This window comes from Puma concolor, chromosome C1, assembly GCF_028749965.1.
Source record: "Puma concolor isolate L17-30 chromosome C1, mPumCon1.1.hap2, whole genome shotgun sequence".
NCBI classification, from domain to species: Eukaryota; Metazoa; Chordata; class Mammalia; order Carnivora; family Felidae; genus Puma; species Puma concolor.
This window is the reverse complement of record NC_141674.1, coordinates 38,755,331-38,772,657: the sequence shown is the minus strand read 5'-3', so window position 1 is coordinate 38,772,657 and position 17,327 is coordinate 38,755,331. Positions and strand designations below refer to the sequence as shown.

Below are 17,327 nucleotides of genomic sequence, written 5' to 3'. Positions count from 1 at the left end.
ACATGCAAACTGTTAGACGCTGTGACCACCTTATAAGACTCTGATTGACAATGGAAAAAGCTGAGAGTTAGAGACTTGCCCAAGGTCCCAAATTACCTTGGTGATGGAATATTAATTGAACCCAAATCTGAGTTCCAAGCCTGTGCACTTTTTCCTTTTATTATTGTCTCATAACTTCTTCTGGGCCATGTTACTTCTCTAGAATTGGTCCCAGAGCCAGAAGCAGAGCTCAGTGATGAGAAACCATTTGATGGCCCAGCAGTGTGGCAAGACCCACTAGCAGGGTGGAGGTGGGGTCCTGGTGTTACCTACTCTGCCTACCAGTTGAGTTAAATGTCTCCCTAACCACTTCCTCTAGAGTTTCACAAGCCCCTGTGTCTTGCTCCTGTTATTCTATGTTTTAGGAGGAATGTTTCACCCTTAATGGATTATCATGTTTTCCTCTCTTCTTGCCATATTTTTGCATTGCTACTAAGGGTATGCCTGATAGTAAAAAGGGGGAGGTAGGGTTTTGATATTCTGCACTCCAATTCACCTACCACCGGCACAAAAGGAATATATGAAAAAGAACTATCAACAGAAAATGTGTTGTAAATTGTATATATGAGTCATTTCTCCATCATGATATAAAAACTCAGAGGTCAAAGACTTTTTTTTTCTGGTTAGCATAATAGGTGGATTTACTGGGCTACTAAATAAAGAAACTTGTTTTGAGTAAATAAAAGAATTTTATTTAGACTATGGGTTGAATCTAGTACACTCTCACCTACCACAACATAGGATGGAAATATCAATGAACTCCAGGGTGCTTTTCAGATAGTGGCAGCCAGGGTATTGCCTGGATCAATCAAGATGATCTGGACATCCCTAGAGAACCAGCATATGACCCTCTGAAAATGATTCTCTATCACCTCCCCATGTTAGCTAGAAGGACACAGATCACTTTCACTGAGGCAAGAGTTAGACTCAGGGGGAACCAGAATTGGAGTAGAAGTCCACGGTTGGGGCTCTAGAGTCAAGCAACCTGAGTCACAAATCCTGGCTCCACCATTTATTTCTGAGTGACCTTGGACAAGGTATCTAACATCCCTATGTCTCAGTTTCCTTAACTTTAAAATGAGGCTATCTAATCGTACCTACTACCCAGGATTATTTTGAGGATTAAATGAGAAATGTATGTAAAGCCTGGTATGAGGGAAGCATTCCACAAAGGTTCACGGCTATAATTCCTATTCTTACTCACATTCCTCCAAACAACAGCAGGATAAGAACAGGTTTGGGAGGAGGTGACACTTCTTCACCCAGAGATATCTCTGACCGGAGCTCTCGGATCCTATTTTGTTCTGGCTCAGAGGAGTCTCCACCTAGACCATGAAGTAACAGGTGATTCCCAGCAGGTTCAAACTCCCATTAACAGAAGGTATAAGACTATAGAAATCTGCTTGAACAGTTAGAAAACTCATAGTACTTGAAAGATTCAGGCCAGATAATGTTATCAAATTCTCAGTATTCACAGAATCATTAGCTACTCAAGTTAGGGATGCTTGGAATGATAGTTATTGGACTTTCTCATAAGACCCAGTTCTCAGATTTCTAAGTGGAGATTCAAGCCTTTCAGAAAAAGAGGTCAAATTCCATGGGCAGTTTAGCTCCTGTTGTCTCAGGAAACTGAGGTAGGGCCTACATCAAAACATGCCCTGAAACTCAAGCTTTGGATCAAAAAACTGAGGTTCAAGTATTCTCCACGGGACTATAAACAACTTCTATCACCTCCCTAAGTCTTAGCTTCCTCATCAGAAAAATAGAGATAATAATAGTAATGGGTTATTAATAGTTATGGGTTGTTTTGAAAAGATGAAAGGAGTTCATATGTAGCGCAATCAATACTGTTTCTGTCCTGGAAATCAATAATTGTTAGTTCCATTTTCGTTCCTTTCTTCTGATTTTATACTGAATTTATGGTCTGGTTAGGAGACATTCCTAAGAAAAAGAGTTGTTCATAATTTGCTATGAGTTTCAGAGATGAGTTGACTTCCTAAATGAATGTTCCCTTTTGTGCCTCTCATCAGAATGGCAGCCAGAGTTACCAAACAAAAGCCTAAGAGTGAATGACACTGTGGGCTGCACTCTGACCATATGAGGACTGTGAAGGGCAGACATTCTGAGCCAGGAGGTACTTGAGATGAGCAGAGATGGTAACCAGAGAACTAGCATATGGTCTTTAAAGGACCTGTTTCCTACCAAATAATGTTGGAATCATCAGAAGACTAGGGGGTTAGAGAGTCAGTGACTTCAGCCAACAGCAGGGTAAGAAGGAAGTCTAGCCTTGCAGGATGAAGCTGAATCACCATCTTGTTTCCCAGGAGACCCATGAACTGTGCCAGTGAGGTTCCTAATACTATTATCTTGGTGTTGGAATGAGCCTGTGTCAACTATGTGTGATTGTCAACTTGACTATTTTTCCATTATGCACATTTTTCTATAATTATACCCATTTTGTTCTCTCCTTAGAGATAACCTTTTGAAAATGTCAACCTATCTAGTGACACTAAAAGAAAACTACAAAGGGGGCTTTTATTGTTTTTTGGGGCCACACTTGGGAACCAGACATGGTAGGGGCCCAGAAACAGAGACACACTCACAAGAGGAAGGTGAGACTCAGAGGGACAGAATAAAGCCCTGAGAATACCTCTTCTTCCTCACCTTTGGGAACTTTCCTCTCCTCCAGGGTCTATGTTTCGACTTCACTAATTCAACAAGTATTTGTTTAGGATCTCCCATATGCCAGGCTAGGTGGCAGGATACAACAGTGAAGAAAATTTATAGGATCTCTTCTCTAGTGGAGCTTTTGGTCTACCAGCAGGAACAGGCAATAATAGAATAAATGTATATTACATATTACAATAAACCCCACGATGAAAAATATGAGAAGCTGTGAAAATATGTAAAAGGGACCTGAGCTAGTCTGTGGAGGGCAGAGGTCTGTGGAGGGTTCCTCCAGTAGGAGGAACAAGTCAGGAAGGACTTTCCTGAAGAAGTGACATTTCAGCTGAAAAATAACAGAATGAGTTTATCTAATAAGTGAAACCAGAGGCAGCTTCTAAAACTAATCGGCCCCTAATTAAAATTCATAATTGAGGCAAGTTGCATTCTTCCAAGGTAAGCCAACTTTTTTGTTTCTTTTCAAAACCAATTCAAATAATGTTCCCTTGTCACAATCTCTTCTACTGGTCTTCGACCATTTTGTTTTCTCCTTAGATATAACTGTTTGAAAATGTCAACCTATCTAGTGGCACTAAAAGAAAACTACAAACGGGGTTTCTACTGTTTTTTGGGCTACATTGGGAATTTGTTCGCTCCACTAGAGAAGAGACCCTATCTGTTTTTTCACTGTTGTATCCTAGCACCTAGACTGGCATATGGAAAACCCTAAACAAATACTTGTTCGACCAAACTTCTTTTGGTCTTTGACCATGGGGAGTTTGTTTGCTTTGTGTTGCTTATGTAGAGTATATACTACTGAAGTAGAATGCCTGGATTCAGGTCATCTGTATGACCAACTCCTCTGTGTGACCCACATAAGGTCATAACAGACCTGAGATCTCATTGGTTGAGCTTGACCATTGTCTGCTTGATCTGAACATCAAGCCAAGGTGCTAATTCACAAGGCTTTCAATCACTATAAATGTTTTTGCATTTCACATTTTGTGTAATGCATACAAGTTTTTATTTATTCTAAGAAAGTACTTCACAAAGTCAGTTTGAAAGAACGCATGGCTTCAAACACAATATCTTGGAAGTGTATGCTGCAAATTTGGGCAACATACCGAGCCTCAGAGGCTTGAATGTGTGAGATCTGAGCTTCTTTAGTTACCCATCTGTGCCCAGGGCTCTGTGGCACTTGGATGGAAGCATGCTGGGGGCACTTATTGGATAATTATCAGCATTGTTCAACTCATTATATTCAATTTGATACAATAAACATTCATTGGCTCCTTATTCTCAGCAAGGGGATAAGAGCTCTCATAATAAACATAATAATATGCATGACAATAGCAGCAACTACAATTTATTGAGGACTCACTATGTGTTGGGCACTGTGCCAATCATTTGACATAAACATTTACATTTACATATCTCATTTAATCCTTATAACAACCCTATGAAGCTGTATGAATATCCCCTTTAAGAAAATGAGGCTAGGGGCGCCTGGGTGGCGCAGTCGGTTAAGCGTCCGACTTCAGCCAGGTCACGATCTCGTGGTCCGTGAGTTCGAGCCCCGCGTCAGGCTCTGGGCTGATGGCTCAGAGCCTGGAGCCTGTTTCCGATTCTGTGTCTCCCTCTCTCTCTGCCCCTCCCCCGTTCATGCTCTGTCTCTCTCTGTCCCAAAAATAAATAAACGTTGAAAAAAAAAAAATTTAAAAAAAAAAAAAAAAAAAAAAAAAGAAAATGAGGCTTGGAGAGATTCAGAAACTTGTCCATGACCACACACTTAGGAAGAATAGGCCTTACTTATTAGGTCAGGATTTAGATCTGGGGCCTAAGACAATAATACGCTGCCTGTTTTCACATTGGTATGTCATGTTTAAGATGAAGAAATTACTGTTCCTCAGAGAGGTTACATAGACATTTCAGAACTCTGTATATTTCCCCTGAAAATAATACCTACAACTCGTTGAATAATTTCTATGTGACTGGCATGTTACCTTAAAATTTTATAACTTAGAAGTACTCAACCTTGTCTGATGTTAGAATAATCTGGGAATTTAAAAGAAATAAAAATTAATGCCCAGGCCTTATCCCCAGACCAATTGAATCAAGATCTTGGGGGATAGGAGCTGGAAATGGGATATTTTTTTAAGTTTCCCAGGTGATCCTGATAACAGAGAGGGTGAAAAATTCCTGCCCGGAGCCTCACAAGAACTCCACAAGATAGCCTCATTTCACAGATAATCAAACTGAGGCTCAGAGATGTGAATTGTCTTGCCCAAAGTCACAGAAAAGATGTGGCAAAGTCAGGGTTTAACCGCTGGGCCAATTCCAAAGCCCATACTCCTTTGGCCCTCCAAGCTGTCACCTGCATGACAATTTGGCATTCCTTCCAACTTCAGGCAATGTCCACTGGCTTTTGAGTTTGTCCTCAACAGCAACTCCTCTCTTTCCTTCCTTCCTGCTCTCTACTGCTGTTCTCTTCCCCTGCCCCAAACCCACAACCAAATCCAGCCAGACTTCATGACCGGGAGTTTATGTGGATGCACTGGCTTGATGCCCCCACTTTGGGGTGACAGTACCCAACTCAGGGTAATGCCTACCATGGGCCTCCCAGCAGGTGCAGAGCCTCCTAGTTTACCTATCCACTTCCTTGAGTTTACCTGAGTAGATGGGGGCCCTGAGCTCACAGCCCAGCAAGTTACTTTCTGGGGGTGGGAGCAAGAATTTTAAAGCAGAGACTTTAAAAGTCAAATTAAGGGGCGCCTGGGTGGCGCAGTCAGTTAAGCGTCCGACTTCAGCCAGGTCACGATCTCGCGGTCCGGGAGTTCGAGCCCCGCGTCGGGCTCTGGGCTGATGGCTCAGAGCCTGGAGCCTGTTTCCGATTCTGTGTCTCCCTCTCTCTCTGCCCCTCGCCCGTTCATGCTCTGTCTCTCTCTGTCCCAAAAATAAATAAACGTTGAAAAAAAAAAAAGTCAAATTAAATATCACAGAGGAAAAAAAAGGCAAAATCATGAAAAAATGTGGTCAATCATTAGTGGCGAGGTTGAAAAGACATGCTCCAATTGCTTTTAAAATTCACAGAACCCAGGTCTCCTTAAAATAGTTTTGCAAAGTACACTGAGAATTCCATGCAGTAATATGAAACATAAGTCCCGCTGCTGCCACTGAATATGCCTCAGCTGGCTAAACTGAAGGAGCTTGACATTCACCCAAGGCTCTGCAGAACTCCACAGGACAGCACAATGGAGCTGCAGTTGCAAAGCTTCCCCAGATGTGTACATTTTCTGCTCCATTAAAATGACTTGGACGAAAGGCAAAGTACATTTGGCCAGCAGAAAGAGGGGGCTGGGGAGGGGCAAGCACAGGACAGTTAGCCTCATCACAGGCCTCCCACTCCCCAGCGATGCCCCCCCCCCACCTCCAGCCCTTACCCTACACTGCCTCTAGAGCAGACTGTCTATAATGTAAATATGACTGCAACCTTCCAGGGACCCCCACAGCCAAACTGCTTTGCTGTAGGTCTCCAGTTTCTCAACTCTATCATGGGGTTAATAATGCCCACTTCAAGGGTTTGGTGTGGATTAATTGAGATGTGTACATGGTGCTCCAGCATGCCTGGGTTATAGTAACATTTGGAGGAAAAGCAGATATCACAATTATCATCACTGAAACCAGGTTACATGAGGAAAGACAGGCGAAGGAAATGAAGATGTCTGAGCAGAAGATAGATAAGATCCTAAGGAGACAGGATCCCGAGTTTTCCATATTGGAGGAGCTGACATGAGACTCTTCTTGGTGAACCTACTATGGCAGCTACAAGGTGAAAGGTTCTGCCCCAGTGTAAGTAAGAAAGACCTTTCTCACAGTCAATAGTGTCCAAAAGTTAAGGGGTGCTAGTAAACCTCCTGACATTAGAACTGTGTAAGAGGAATATGGATGACCATTGGAGAGGGATATTGAAGAGGGGATTCAACCATGATTTGGTCGAACCTGACATTTTAACCACCTCTTTAAGTTTGAAATCTATACTGTTGAACTATCTTTGCTTGCTAATCAATGAATCAGCACTGTCTTGAGTAAAGCCTGGGGCTAGCGTCTCCATGTCAGAGGTACTTTGACTCCATTTCCATTAGGGCAGAGGAAGTACTTAGTAGGTTCTCCATGAAGCTGTGTTTAAAGACTGACTGTGTGAGTCACACTGGAAGCAGAAGCAGGGATGTCTTTCTGTTGCCCTTAGGCTGTCCAGTGGTATCTCTTTGAGCATCCCATACCTGCGTACCTGTCGTTCCTTCTCTAGAATCTGTGCACCTACGTGCAAAATGTATTTGAGTCTGTGTTTACTCTGCTAGCATCCGTGTCACTTTGTTCTTTTCATCTTTCTGGGTTCTTGGGACATGGAATTGCCTTCTTATGAGAATTATTTACTCTGACTTGGGTGGGGAACTGAGGGTATGGTGATATTTAACATGTTCACAAATCTGTCTTACAAGGAGTGGAAACAGTGCCTACCCTTTGGTCACTGGGAATGAGATAGAGTTGGGTTCAGCTCCAACTCTGAAAAAAGGGAGCAGATTTTCAGAAAAACGGTGCACCTCGTGTTCTCTTTCTTTAATACATTTGTTTTATAAGCATCTAAATATGCTAGGAACCTGGGATTCCGAGGTTACTCAGCCTTTTTTGTACCCCCTCGAAGAGCTCATTGTAATGAGGAAGATAAAAGGTGCTGCCACAAAATAGTAGACGGAGATCACCTGTGCTTCAGGAGTGCAAGCGGTTGGGGAAGACTTCACAAAGGAGGTGGCATTAGAGCTGGTTTGGGGGAAATTGATGTCAGCATGTGCCCTAAGAGGAAGAACTTCCCAGAAAGAGGGCAGAGCAAGCATAAAGGCTTGGGACCTGATAAAGCATGCTATCTTGGGAAATGTCAAATAGTTTAAAGTGTCTGTATGTACTATTTCCAGTAAAGTGGTAAGAAAGAGGAGACTGATACTGTATTTGGGGGTCACTTTCATTTAGATGGCATAGGAGGTTGGCCATGGTACTACCTGAAATTATTTTGCAAAACTAATTTGGAGCTTCATGGACTTTCATTAAATATGGCCAACCCTGCATGATCCATCTTGTGAATTATCAGAAGCCTTGCTACACATTACTTCCCCTTGGCCACCATAGGAATGTATTCTTAAGATAAAACCTCATTTAAGATCAGTTCAAAGAAATCATAATCATGAAGGTAAATCTTCTGGAACAACTCAGTGTGGCACCTCATTTTTCCACAAGCATGTGGGTCAACGTCGAGCCAACATCTGCATCAGGAAACTAGTGGTCATATCTGGCTACAACCACATATATACAGACGCGGTTTAAGGGAGCTTAATCTGACCTGTGCATTTGGATCTGGGAGATGTGTGTTAATGAGGTTCACCCATTTAACATAATCCCCAAATCACGATGAAATAATTTGGGGGTTTTGGCTTACCAGCTTCATCATTAGTGTAGCTGATCCAAAATGTGAGTAGAGTGCTTTTTTAAAAAATAATATGTAGGGGTGCCTGGGTGGCTCAGTTGATTAAGTGGCCAACTTCGGCTCAGGTCATGATCTCGCAGTCCATGAGTTCTAGCCCCGCGTTGGGCTCTGTGCTGACAGCTCAGAGCCTGGAGCCTGCTTCAGATTCTGTGTCTCCCTCTCTCTGACCCTCCCCTGTTCATGCTCTGTCTCTCCCTGTCTCAAAAATAAGTAGACGTTAAAAAAAAAAATAAAAATAATACGTAATACTTTCTGATCATAACACAATGCCTGCTTATTGTGGAAAATAGTTAAATATAAACATATAAATGTAAAACACAAAGAAAACAAAATCACTCACCACTACTATGAAACAATATTTTAGTGCATTTTTTTTACAGCTCGAGTTCATTTAAATAAATTTTAAAAATATATAACATTTAATTAGGTCTGCCACCTCCATTAAGCATTCCTCCATGAGAACACTTGTCTGACTATAACATAATCACTTACTTAAACATTTTTACTACTCTCGGACGGGACCATAAGGGTTTTGAGGACAGGGAAGGTGTTATCCATTTAATAACATATCTAATTTTGGCATAGGTATCCAAAACCTCAATTTCTGATGCACTATCGAACACTGCAAGGAATCTAGGTGTTTGTCTGGTCTGTTCATCTCTCTACTACTAGCACCTAGCCAGAATCTGGCATATAGTGCATACCCAAAAAATATCGGTTACTTGACTAGAAGAATGAATTACTGGATGGCTGGCTGAATGCAGATTTCTATTTATTGTTCTTCACACCAAATTGAAGTCCCTACCAAGTGCCAGGCCTGGGCTGGAAATTGGGGATATAAACAGCCATGTATGATACAGGGGCGTCAGTGTGAGACTGCTGGTCCCCTCTGAACAGGCTCTGGTCCCTGTGAGCAGAGACCCGTCAGCCCTTTTTCAGTTGTTTCATGACTAGTCTGGGGGTACCCAAGCTCCTCCAAGCTCTTTTCCACCTAGAAAACTAAGGACAGAGCAAAGTCTGGTATTCCTCGGAGTCCCATTCCTGAACTCAAAGTGCTCCAAAATGCCCAGCTAACCCTGGGCTTGCCTCCCTCAGAGCACCCCTCCACTCCCTGCTTCATTCCAAGTGGTCCCAGCCACTTGGTGGAGAGGGGCTTCGGTGGACGAAGACTACAGGGGAGAGGGTCGCCCCCTGCTCTCTCTGGCTGAGAGCTGCCCTGGACTAACCCTCCACCACCCCAGCCAGCTGGTCCAACTGGAAATCCCAGATAAGCCCCCGGTCTGGTCAGAACTAGTTTGGCAGCTCTGGGAGAACGTTTCTGGCTGACTGACCCTCCCCACAGCAGGACCTGGCAGTTTTGCAAAAAAAGAAGAAAAAAATGATAAGGGAACTAAAGGAGCTAAGAGGAGTGGCTACAATTATTTGAAACACTCTAAAATTCTGCTCGCTTGCAAGTGCAAGTTTACACTAAGGGATCCCAAGGAGACTGCCCCCTTCCCATACCCTCCGTTCATTCTCTCACACTCTCTTCCCTCCTTTGCAGTGCAGTTTTGTTGCGATTCGATTTGTTTTGCAGCGCGATTGTTGAAGCGGTATCATACTCTCCGCACGCAGCGCGACTTTTCGTCGATGCATTTTTTTCCTCTCCTGCAATGCTATTGTTATTATTATTATTATTGCCATTCAGTCTCCCTGCCCTTTCCTCTCCCTACGCGAATCGCGCTCCGGCTGTGATTGCTCGGGTCTGACTTTGCGAGTGGCGGTGCGCTTCCAAACCCCCCTCACCCGCCCCCCGCCCCCTTACCCCCCCTCCCTCTCTTTTCCGCGCCCAGGCGAGAGCAGCCGATTGGCAGAGCGGTGCTTTCAGGAACAATAACAGTGGGGGGAGCCCGGGTCCCGGGGAGCCGCCCCCGCCCCCCCGGCCCGGCCGCGCGGCCCGCGCCCCCCGCCGGGTCCCCACCTCCGCGCCCGCCCCGCGGGCTGACCGGCCCGACCGGGGCCCGCCCCCGGCGCCCACCATGTACGCCTTTGTGCGGTTCCTGGAGGACAACGTCTGCTACGCGCTGCCAGTGTCGTGCGTGCGCGACTTCAGCCCCCGCTCGCGGCTGGATTTTGACAACCAGAAGGTGTACGCCGTGTACCGGGGCCCGGAGGAGCTGGGCGCCGGGCCCGAGAGCCCCCCGCGCGCCCCCCGCGACTGGGGCGCGCTTCTGCTCCACAAGGCCCAGATCCTGGCGCTGGCAGGTGAGCGAGCGGGCCGGGAGGGACGGCGGGACCCGGGCGGGGGCAGGGACCCGGGGCGGAGGGGGCCGGGGGGAGCCTCTGCTCGCTTCGGCCTCCTCCTCCCGCCCCCTAGGCTTTTCTTTTGGGGATGGGGTGGCTCGAAAAGGCCAGACCAGTTAAAAACACCGGATGGTCCCCTTTGTCTTCCCCGCCTCCCCGACACTCCCGCGCTGTCAGTCTGTCTCCATCGCTCTTTCTCCGTCAGTCCTCTTTCTGTTTCTGCCTGTTCTCCTGGTTCCTTCACTTTTCTTTTCTCTCCTTTCCTTTGCACGTTCATTTCTCTGCCTCTCACCTTCTCTTTGGTCCTTTCCCTCTCTGCTCCTCTGTCTCCTCAAGTTTCTCTGTCTGTCTTCCTTTAAGGCCCTTGGTGCCTCCTGGAACTGAGGAGGCTAGCTGGATGTTGTCAGACTCTTCTAGGTGGGAGTCCCCCTTCACAGAAGGAAGCTATGACATGCTTGTCCCATCCGGGTCATCATTGGACAGGATGAGGAGGCCTTGATCTCTGCATGCCACTCTCTCCTGCCCCTTCCTGGCTAGGTGGCAGAGGTAGTAGTGGCACTCAGCATCCCTCAGCCTCCACACCCCTTTTGAATCTCCCAGGAGCCTCCCTGCGTTGAGAGCTGAGGGCGAGGAAAGAGTTTCTGGTCAGGTTAAGACCAGACCTCCCATTCCTGCTTTCTCAGGGCCCTGACAAATGGCAAGGCAGGTGGTCTCATCCCCATTTTGACAGATGAGGACACTGAGGTTCAGCTGCTGATAGGACAAGAAACCAGCCTTTCAGCCTCCTACACCAAGTTATTTCTGCCACATTGAGGCACCTTTTCCTTTGTAAAGAGAAGTCAGTGGACACTCTTTCCCAGCTAGTACTGAGAGACTTGGGTACAGACATGAGAGGAAGAAGAAAGTATCACTTCTGTTTTGGGGAGCAGCCTTTTAGCTGCTGCTGGGGGGGGGGGGGGGCGGGTACCTTGGAGTGGGCAGGGATAGTCAGCTGGCCCGGTCTCCACTTGGAAGGGAAGACCAGGGTTAGGAAGGGAAGGCCAGTTCCTAACTGCATGAAGATGTCGTAGTTTTAAGACCTTTCCAATCTTTCCGACTTCCTTTGCTTTCTCACATTTAGCCTGAAAGATGAAGCCAGCATGTATCATATTTAAACTTGGCAGATAAAGAAACTGGCTTGAAACACAGAAGTGACTTGCCTAGGGTCCCATGGCAAATTAGCAGGTCAGAGCTCTGGCTCATGACTCTAGGTCCTTTCCACCACCTCACGTGGCCTCTGGAAAGTGGGTTTGCAGTTGAGGAGTGGGGAAGAAGAACTAAAGACTGGTCGCCCTTTTTGACAGACTGTATCCTCACCACTTCTCTGACACACTCCGGGGTACAGGGGCATAGGCCCATTCACAACACCCGAGGACAGATGAGTCCAGAAAACCAGAATGAGAGGAAGCATGCAGATAGAAAAGGGAAACCTTTGTAGCTGATTAGGTTTTATTTTGTTCGTTTGCTTTTAATTACCTAACGGAAGGGGCTAGGAGATTATTTCCCAAGAGTATAGGCCTGAGGAAGTTGTAACTAGGTTGTAACCTCAGCTTCCCTTTGGCTAGAAGAAAAGAAAGCATGCTTCTTGATGATTGTATTATACTCCTAGATCTGGAAGGGCCTTAGGAGAAGGGAAGGGGTGTGTGTCAGAAGTCAGCGGTATGTATGTGACTTAGTGTGTTAATGACTGCTTTCCTCCTTTAGAGATTGTTCATTCATCCACTTGTTCTTTCAGCAAACAAACTGCTTGGCTCTTCAAGCACCGCAGAGAGGCTGCTAGGCAGCCCTCACCGACTCTGATTTTAAAAATCAATGAAAGTCCTCATAAGTAAGAAATGTAGTTATTGGCCCTAGAACCATGAATCTTCAATCTATAGACTATTCATCCTCCAAGTTGGAATGTTGATAAATCTCTGGGGTTATTAAAAACAACAACAACAACAACAACAACACATCTAGGCACCATCTGGAAATTGGCAGAGTAGATCCAGAGAAGAACCATGGTGCCAGTTGAGCAAAGTGAGTTGAAAGTGCCTCCCCTACCTCGTTCACTTCTTTCCTTGGGAGGAGAAAAGGAGAGGAAGAAACAACTTGAGGTTGGCTAGACCACATTTCGAATTCCAATCAGCTGGTTAATTTTTAAATGGGAGCCGATGCCCTGGCTGCAGACCTGATTGAAAGGACCAGGGTGGGTTTGGGGATTCATTTATCCTGAAAGAATTCTCCTGTGTGTCTTGAAATTCCATCTTGACTTGAACGTGGTGGCTCTGAGAATTGCTCACAGTGACTTCATCTTAAAGAGCTCATCTTCTGGCATCTCCCAGGTATAAACACCACTGTGTTGTGGCATCAAATGTGAGGAGATGAGCTCTCAATGGTGAGGCAGAGATGGCTTTATGTTTGTGAATTAGCCATGAGTAGTTAATCCCTCTCTGGCAACAACAGCATGGGTTCAGGGGCAGTTTTAGGGCTACTTTATGGCTTTGGGTGACAAGTGTGTTACTTTACTGGGTATTTCCCAGGGCCAACCCAGAGCTGTGTTCAAGTGTACCTCTTCTTATATCCAGGAAATGTCAAAGACACTGCTGTGGGGCGTTGCATTTTTCCAGCCTGTGGTGGTTTATGTCATGGCTTCATTTGCATCAGACCCTACAGTACAGCCCTCCTCTCAACAGATTGTGATATCATTTCAAGGAAAAAAGAAACAAACCCACCTGTACTGATGATTTTGCTACGTGTATGTGCATTGTCTCTGTTAGTCCTCCCTTTGCCCCTGTCGGTAGAGATCGCTATGGCTATTTCCATTTCCTAGATGAGGACACCAAGGCTGAGACTTGCCTGCTAATAAATGGCAAAGCTGGCCTTGGAAAACAGGTCTTCCAGTGCCAAGGCCCTGCTTGGCAGTCTGCTTTGTAAAGTAGCTAATCTTCCCACCCACCACACAGCATGCTTGGAAGGAGTGAAAGCCAATGGAAGAAATGACCCTGAAATGCGTAGCTCAAGGCCAGTTTTTGAGCCAGTGGACAGTTTTCATTTCAAAGTTTTCAAGCCCATTCTGCTCGTCTTCTTCCTCTCTTACCAGCCTCCCTCCTACAGAGCACACACTCCGTGCCCTCTCTGCCTTTAGTTGTCATTTTACTAAGGAAATCTCAGAGGAGCTCCCATCCTCTGTAGAGGAGCCATGTGACTCAAGACTTGGTTCACCGTTGGTCTCTCTTTGCTCACTCTCATTTATTTGCCAAACAGGTTGTGAAAGTGAGAGCTACCCATGTCGGAGCTCACTATTATCCAACTGCAATCTGGCCTGCTACTGTGGCTCATAGGATTGAATTTTGTGGTTTTTACGGGGCAAAAACTGGTTTCAGTAGGCTCAGTCTTAAAATTCTATGTTATTCCATCCAGGCACCTATGCTGTGTTATTATTTGGGTGTGCTAAATTCCTTTGGTCGTCAGATGTCCCTTTACTACTTCCTACATGCCAGGCCCAGTGCCATAATAAGTGAATGCACCAGTACAGCTGAGGTACTGGCATTGAAATGACAGCACGACCTGGGGCAGACAAGAGTTCACTTATCAGGCCCTGAAAAGTATAGGTTTTTGTCAGGGGCAGAGTGATGGAGAAGAAAGGGGCATCATCCTCAGGTAATATGTAGTCATAGGGCCCATGGTAAGAATTATAGGTAGAAGCCAGGCACTGGCAGGGAGAGGGGTGGGAGCAAAGAAAAGGCCAATTCTAGGTGGGCTTTGCAGGTTCTCTTTTAAGTCTTTCTTTTCCAGCCCTACTGCCACTGCGCATTCAGGCCTGTACCAGTTTTTCTTTGTCTAAACCAATGCAGAGGCCTTCTAGTTGCTCACCCTTTCTGCAGTCTCATTTCTAAATCACCATCAGAATAATCTTCTAAAACGAAGTCTTAGGTCAATTCACTTCTCTCCTTAGAACCTTCTGTAGCTCCCTCTTGCCTAGTGAATTAAACTTCAGCTTCCTGGCATTTATAGCAGCCCGAGCCCTCCCTCCCTTCTCCAGCCTCATCCACCCTTCCTACTTTCCATAGACCTCCGGTATTTCATGCCTTCTTGAGAACACACCCGCAGTCACTCCTTTGAGCCAACAAAGATGGATTAATCATTGTCTGATGTGGGGCCTCTGCCCATGAAGCTCACCTTCGAGTGGGAAAGGCAAACATGTGACATGTTTGTGGTCCAGCGAGCTGAGGGCTGTAGAGGAGGGGACAAAATACACTGGGAGCCCCACTGCCTCAAGGGTGTTCCCGGTTCTACCCTCTGCCCCAAGAGGAGATTCTCCCTCCTCGGAGCTCTCCCTTTGCTTTGCTTGTCCCTTGCTTATGGATCTTAGCATTTTGGGTTTTGTTTCAGTGTGCCTGTCTACCTTACCAGCCAGTGAACTCCTCTAGGACAGGGCCCCATCTGCCTGGTCTCTGTGCCTGCAAGTGCCCAGCACGCAGGCCACACCAGCCAGCCTGTGCTGAACTCATGAACTTGGGGAAGACAGGTGCATTTATTATGTTTGGGGAGCGGAAGTAGGAAAGGACAGGAACCTCTGTAGCAGCAACTTGTTTTTCAGAGCAGAAACCTGCAGCGGGATTCTGAGGTTTCATTCAACGTTGTTCATCTGGAAAGAGTCAACATTCTTTATCACTCCCTTGACTAGAAAAACCCCACACTTGGGGGGGAATAGCTTCCAAAGCCACGTTCTTCTTGCTTTGGTAATTTTAGCTCATTCAGGGCTCAGGTCCCAGCTTGGCATTGTCGGTCCAAATAGATCACTTGCTCCAGAAACGCTTTGGAACTTCTACAAAGTTAGCAGCGAAGCAGGGGACTAGCCGATTTCATATGCAAAGATTGTTACATGTCATCAGTGGGAGACTGCCAACAAAAGGATTTATTTTTTTTTAAAGCGAGTGAAAACTTTTAATTTAGGTTTTGACATGTTCTGCTAATACACATTGGAGCAAAGATTGGAACTTGCCTGCTGTCATCTGTTGCAGATTCCACTGAAATGTTAACCATTGAAGGCTCAGTCTGATGTGATTTATCTTGTTGGAGAACCACAGATTTGTTACAACTAAATGGTATGTGCTACAGAGTACTTCAGAGTTCTGGTTCACAGGATGAAAGAAAAAAATTGCCCCCAGGCAAGCTGAGGTCTTTCTCTTTTGTGTGGTGTTTTGTTATTCAAGAACACACTAGTTTTTATTTTTAAAAACATACCAGAAAAGTAGAGTTCAAATTTAGATCTTTGACTCCAAGATTAATTCTCTTTCCACTGTGCCTACCTGCTTGTCTTATAAACTCCTTAGAGAGACAGAGAGATGTGTGAACTCTTCATTTTAAAATGCTTACCAGAAAAGCATACATGCCCTGAAGAGGTTTTCTCTGATGTATTTAAGTTCTGCTGGTATTGAGTTATACTAGGTGGTCAGCCATATGCTGGAGGGAAATGCAGGAGGAATGGGCATTGTTTTTTGTTTCTGTTTTTTTGCCTTTAAGGACTAACTTACTAAATATTTATGAAGTGCTCACCAGGTTCCAGGTCCAGTGCTAAGAATTTCTATATACTCTGTCTACATCCCTATAAAATAGGGCTTCTTGTATCACCTGGGAGAAGCGAGCTATTCAAACAGTGGTATAGCAGGTGCGATAGGTGCCAGGCAATGAACTGAATCTTCCCACGTACTCAGGGCTTGTGGAGAAGTGTGAGTCAGTTCATTCAAAAAGTGTGACACCTAAACTGAGGTGGCAGTGGTCATGATGGGTCTGAGAGGGATCTAGAAAGGAGAATCCATGGGACTTGGGAACAGCCTGGTTGTGGTGAGGAGGATGTGGTAATCTGGCCTCTCCTCCCTCCATGGATGGGGAGCACTAGAAGAGTAGTTGGTTGGAAGAGATGATGAGTTTCGCTTGAGACAAGTTGAATCTTAGGGGCCTGTGGGACATCTGGGTGGATGCTCCAGGAGAGCAATTAGGCATATGGCCAAGGTTCAGGACAGCACTCTGAAATTGGGCTGAAGATCCAAATGTGGAAGTCATTAGCCACAAGACTGGTGAGGTCACAGCGGGAGAGGGTGCAGAGTGAAGAATCATGCAAGGCAGAACTGTTCAGAACATCAGCTTTTAAGGGTACAGCTGAAGAAGAGCCCAAAAAAGGTGACTGGGAAGAAATAGAGATGGACAGAGAATCGAGTAGTAACCAGGACAGAAGGGTGTCCTGAAAATCAAACTAAGAAAGAGTCTTTGGATCCCAGATCTAGGCTTGTTTTTCTCTTAACTACATACAACTACTTTTTCCTCAGAGCTATTGGTTAGACATAAGGACGGCTAAGTATATATAAGCAAGAGAAAAAAAGAAAGATTTGCATGGGGTATTTTGGTAGTTTTCAGTGTCTGAGTTTTGCCCCCAGTGCAGGAAGTATCAGGCCTGTTCTTTGGGGTCCAAAAAGCAGAGTTGGATGCAAAGAATGGAATTCATAGGAGTTGGTGGGAGCAATATGATATTAACAGAGAGAACGATGAACAACTAAAAGGGCTTCCAGCATGATGATAAGCTCCTTATCACTGGAGGTGGCAAGTAGGTCAAGGATATTCTGGAATGGAATCCTGCCCTATGAGAGAATTTGGTTAGGGGACCTCTAGGTCACTTCCTTAAGTATCAAGGAGGAAGTATAGAGAATGAAAGAAGATGGGCTTTGAAGTCTGACTATCTGGGTTCAAACAGTGACTCTGGTACTTAGAACCTGTGTGACCTTGG

At 45.4% G+C, this 17,327-nt stretch overlaps 1 protein-coding gene across 6 annotated transcripts in view; it reads left to right on the top strand.

Moving 5' to 3' along the window:
- LOC112863632 (AGBL carboxypeptidase 4) overlaps positions 1 to 17,327 on the top strand; it is a 1,479,506-nt gene that overhangs the window by 1,213,162 nt on the left and 249,017 nt on the right. The window contains exon 1 of one of the 6 annotated variants that reach the window (XM_086716926.1): positions 10,110 to 10,483. The exons of 4 other annotated variants lie outside the window; for them this stretch is intronic. In XM_086716926.1, coding sequence (XP_086573052.1) covers positions 10,258 to 10,483 — 226 coding nt within the window. In that variant the 5' untranslated portion in view covers positions 10,110 to 10,257. Of the gene's footprint in view, positions 1 to 10,109; positions 10,484 to 17,327 lie in introns of those variants that run through there. One more of the 6 variants, XM_086716927.1, reaches the window with a different exon arrangement.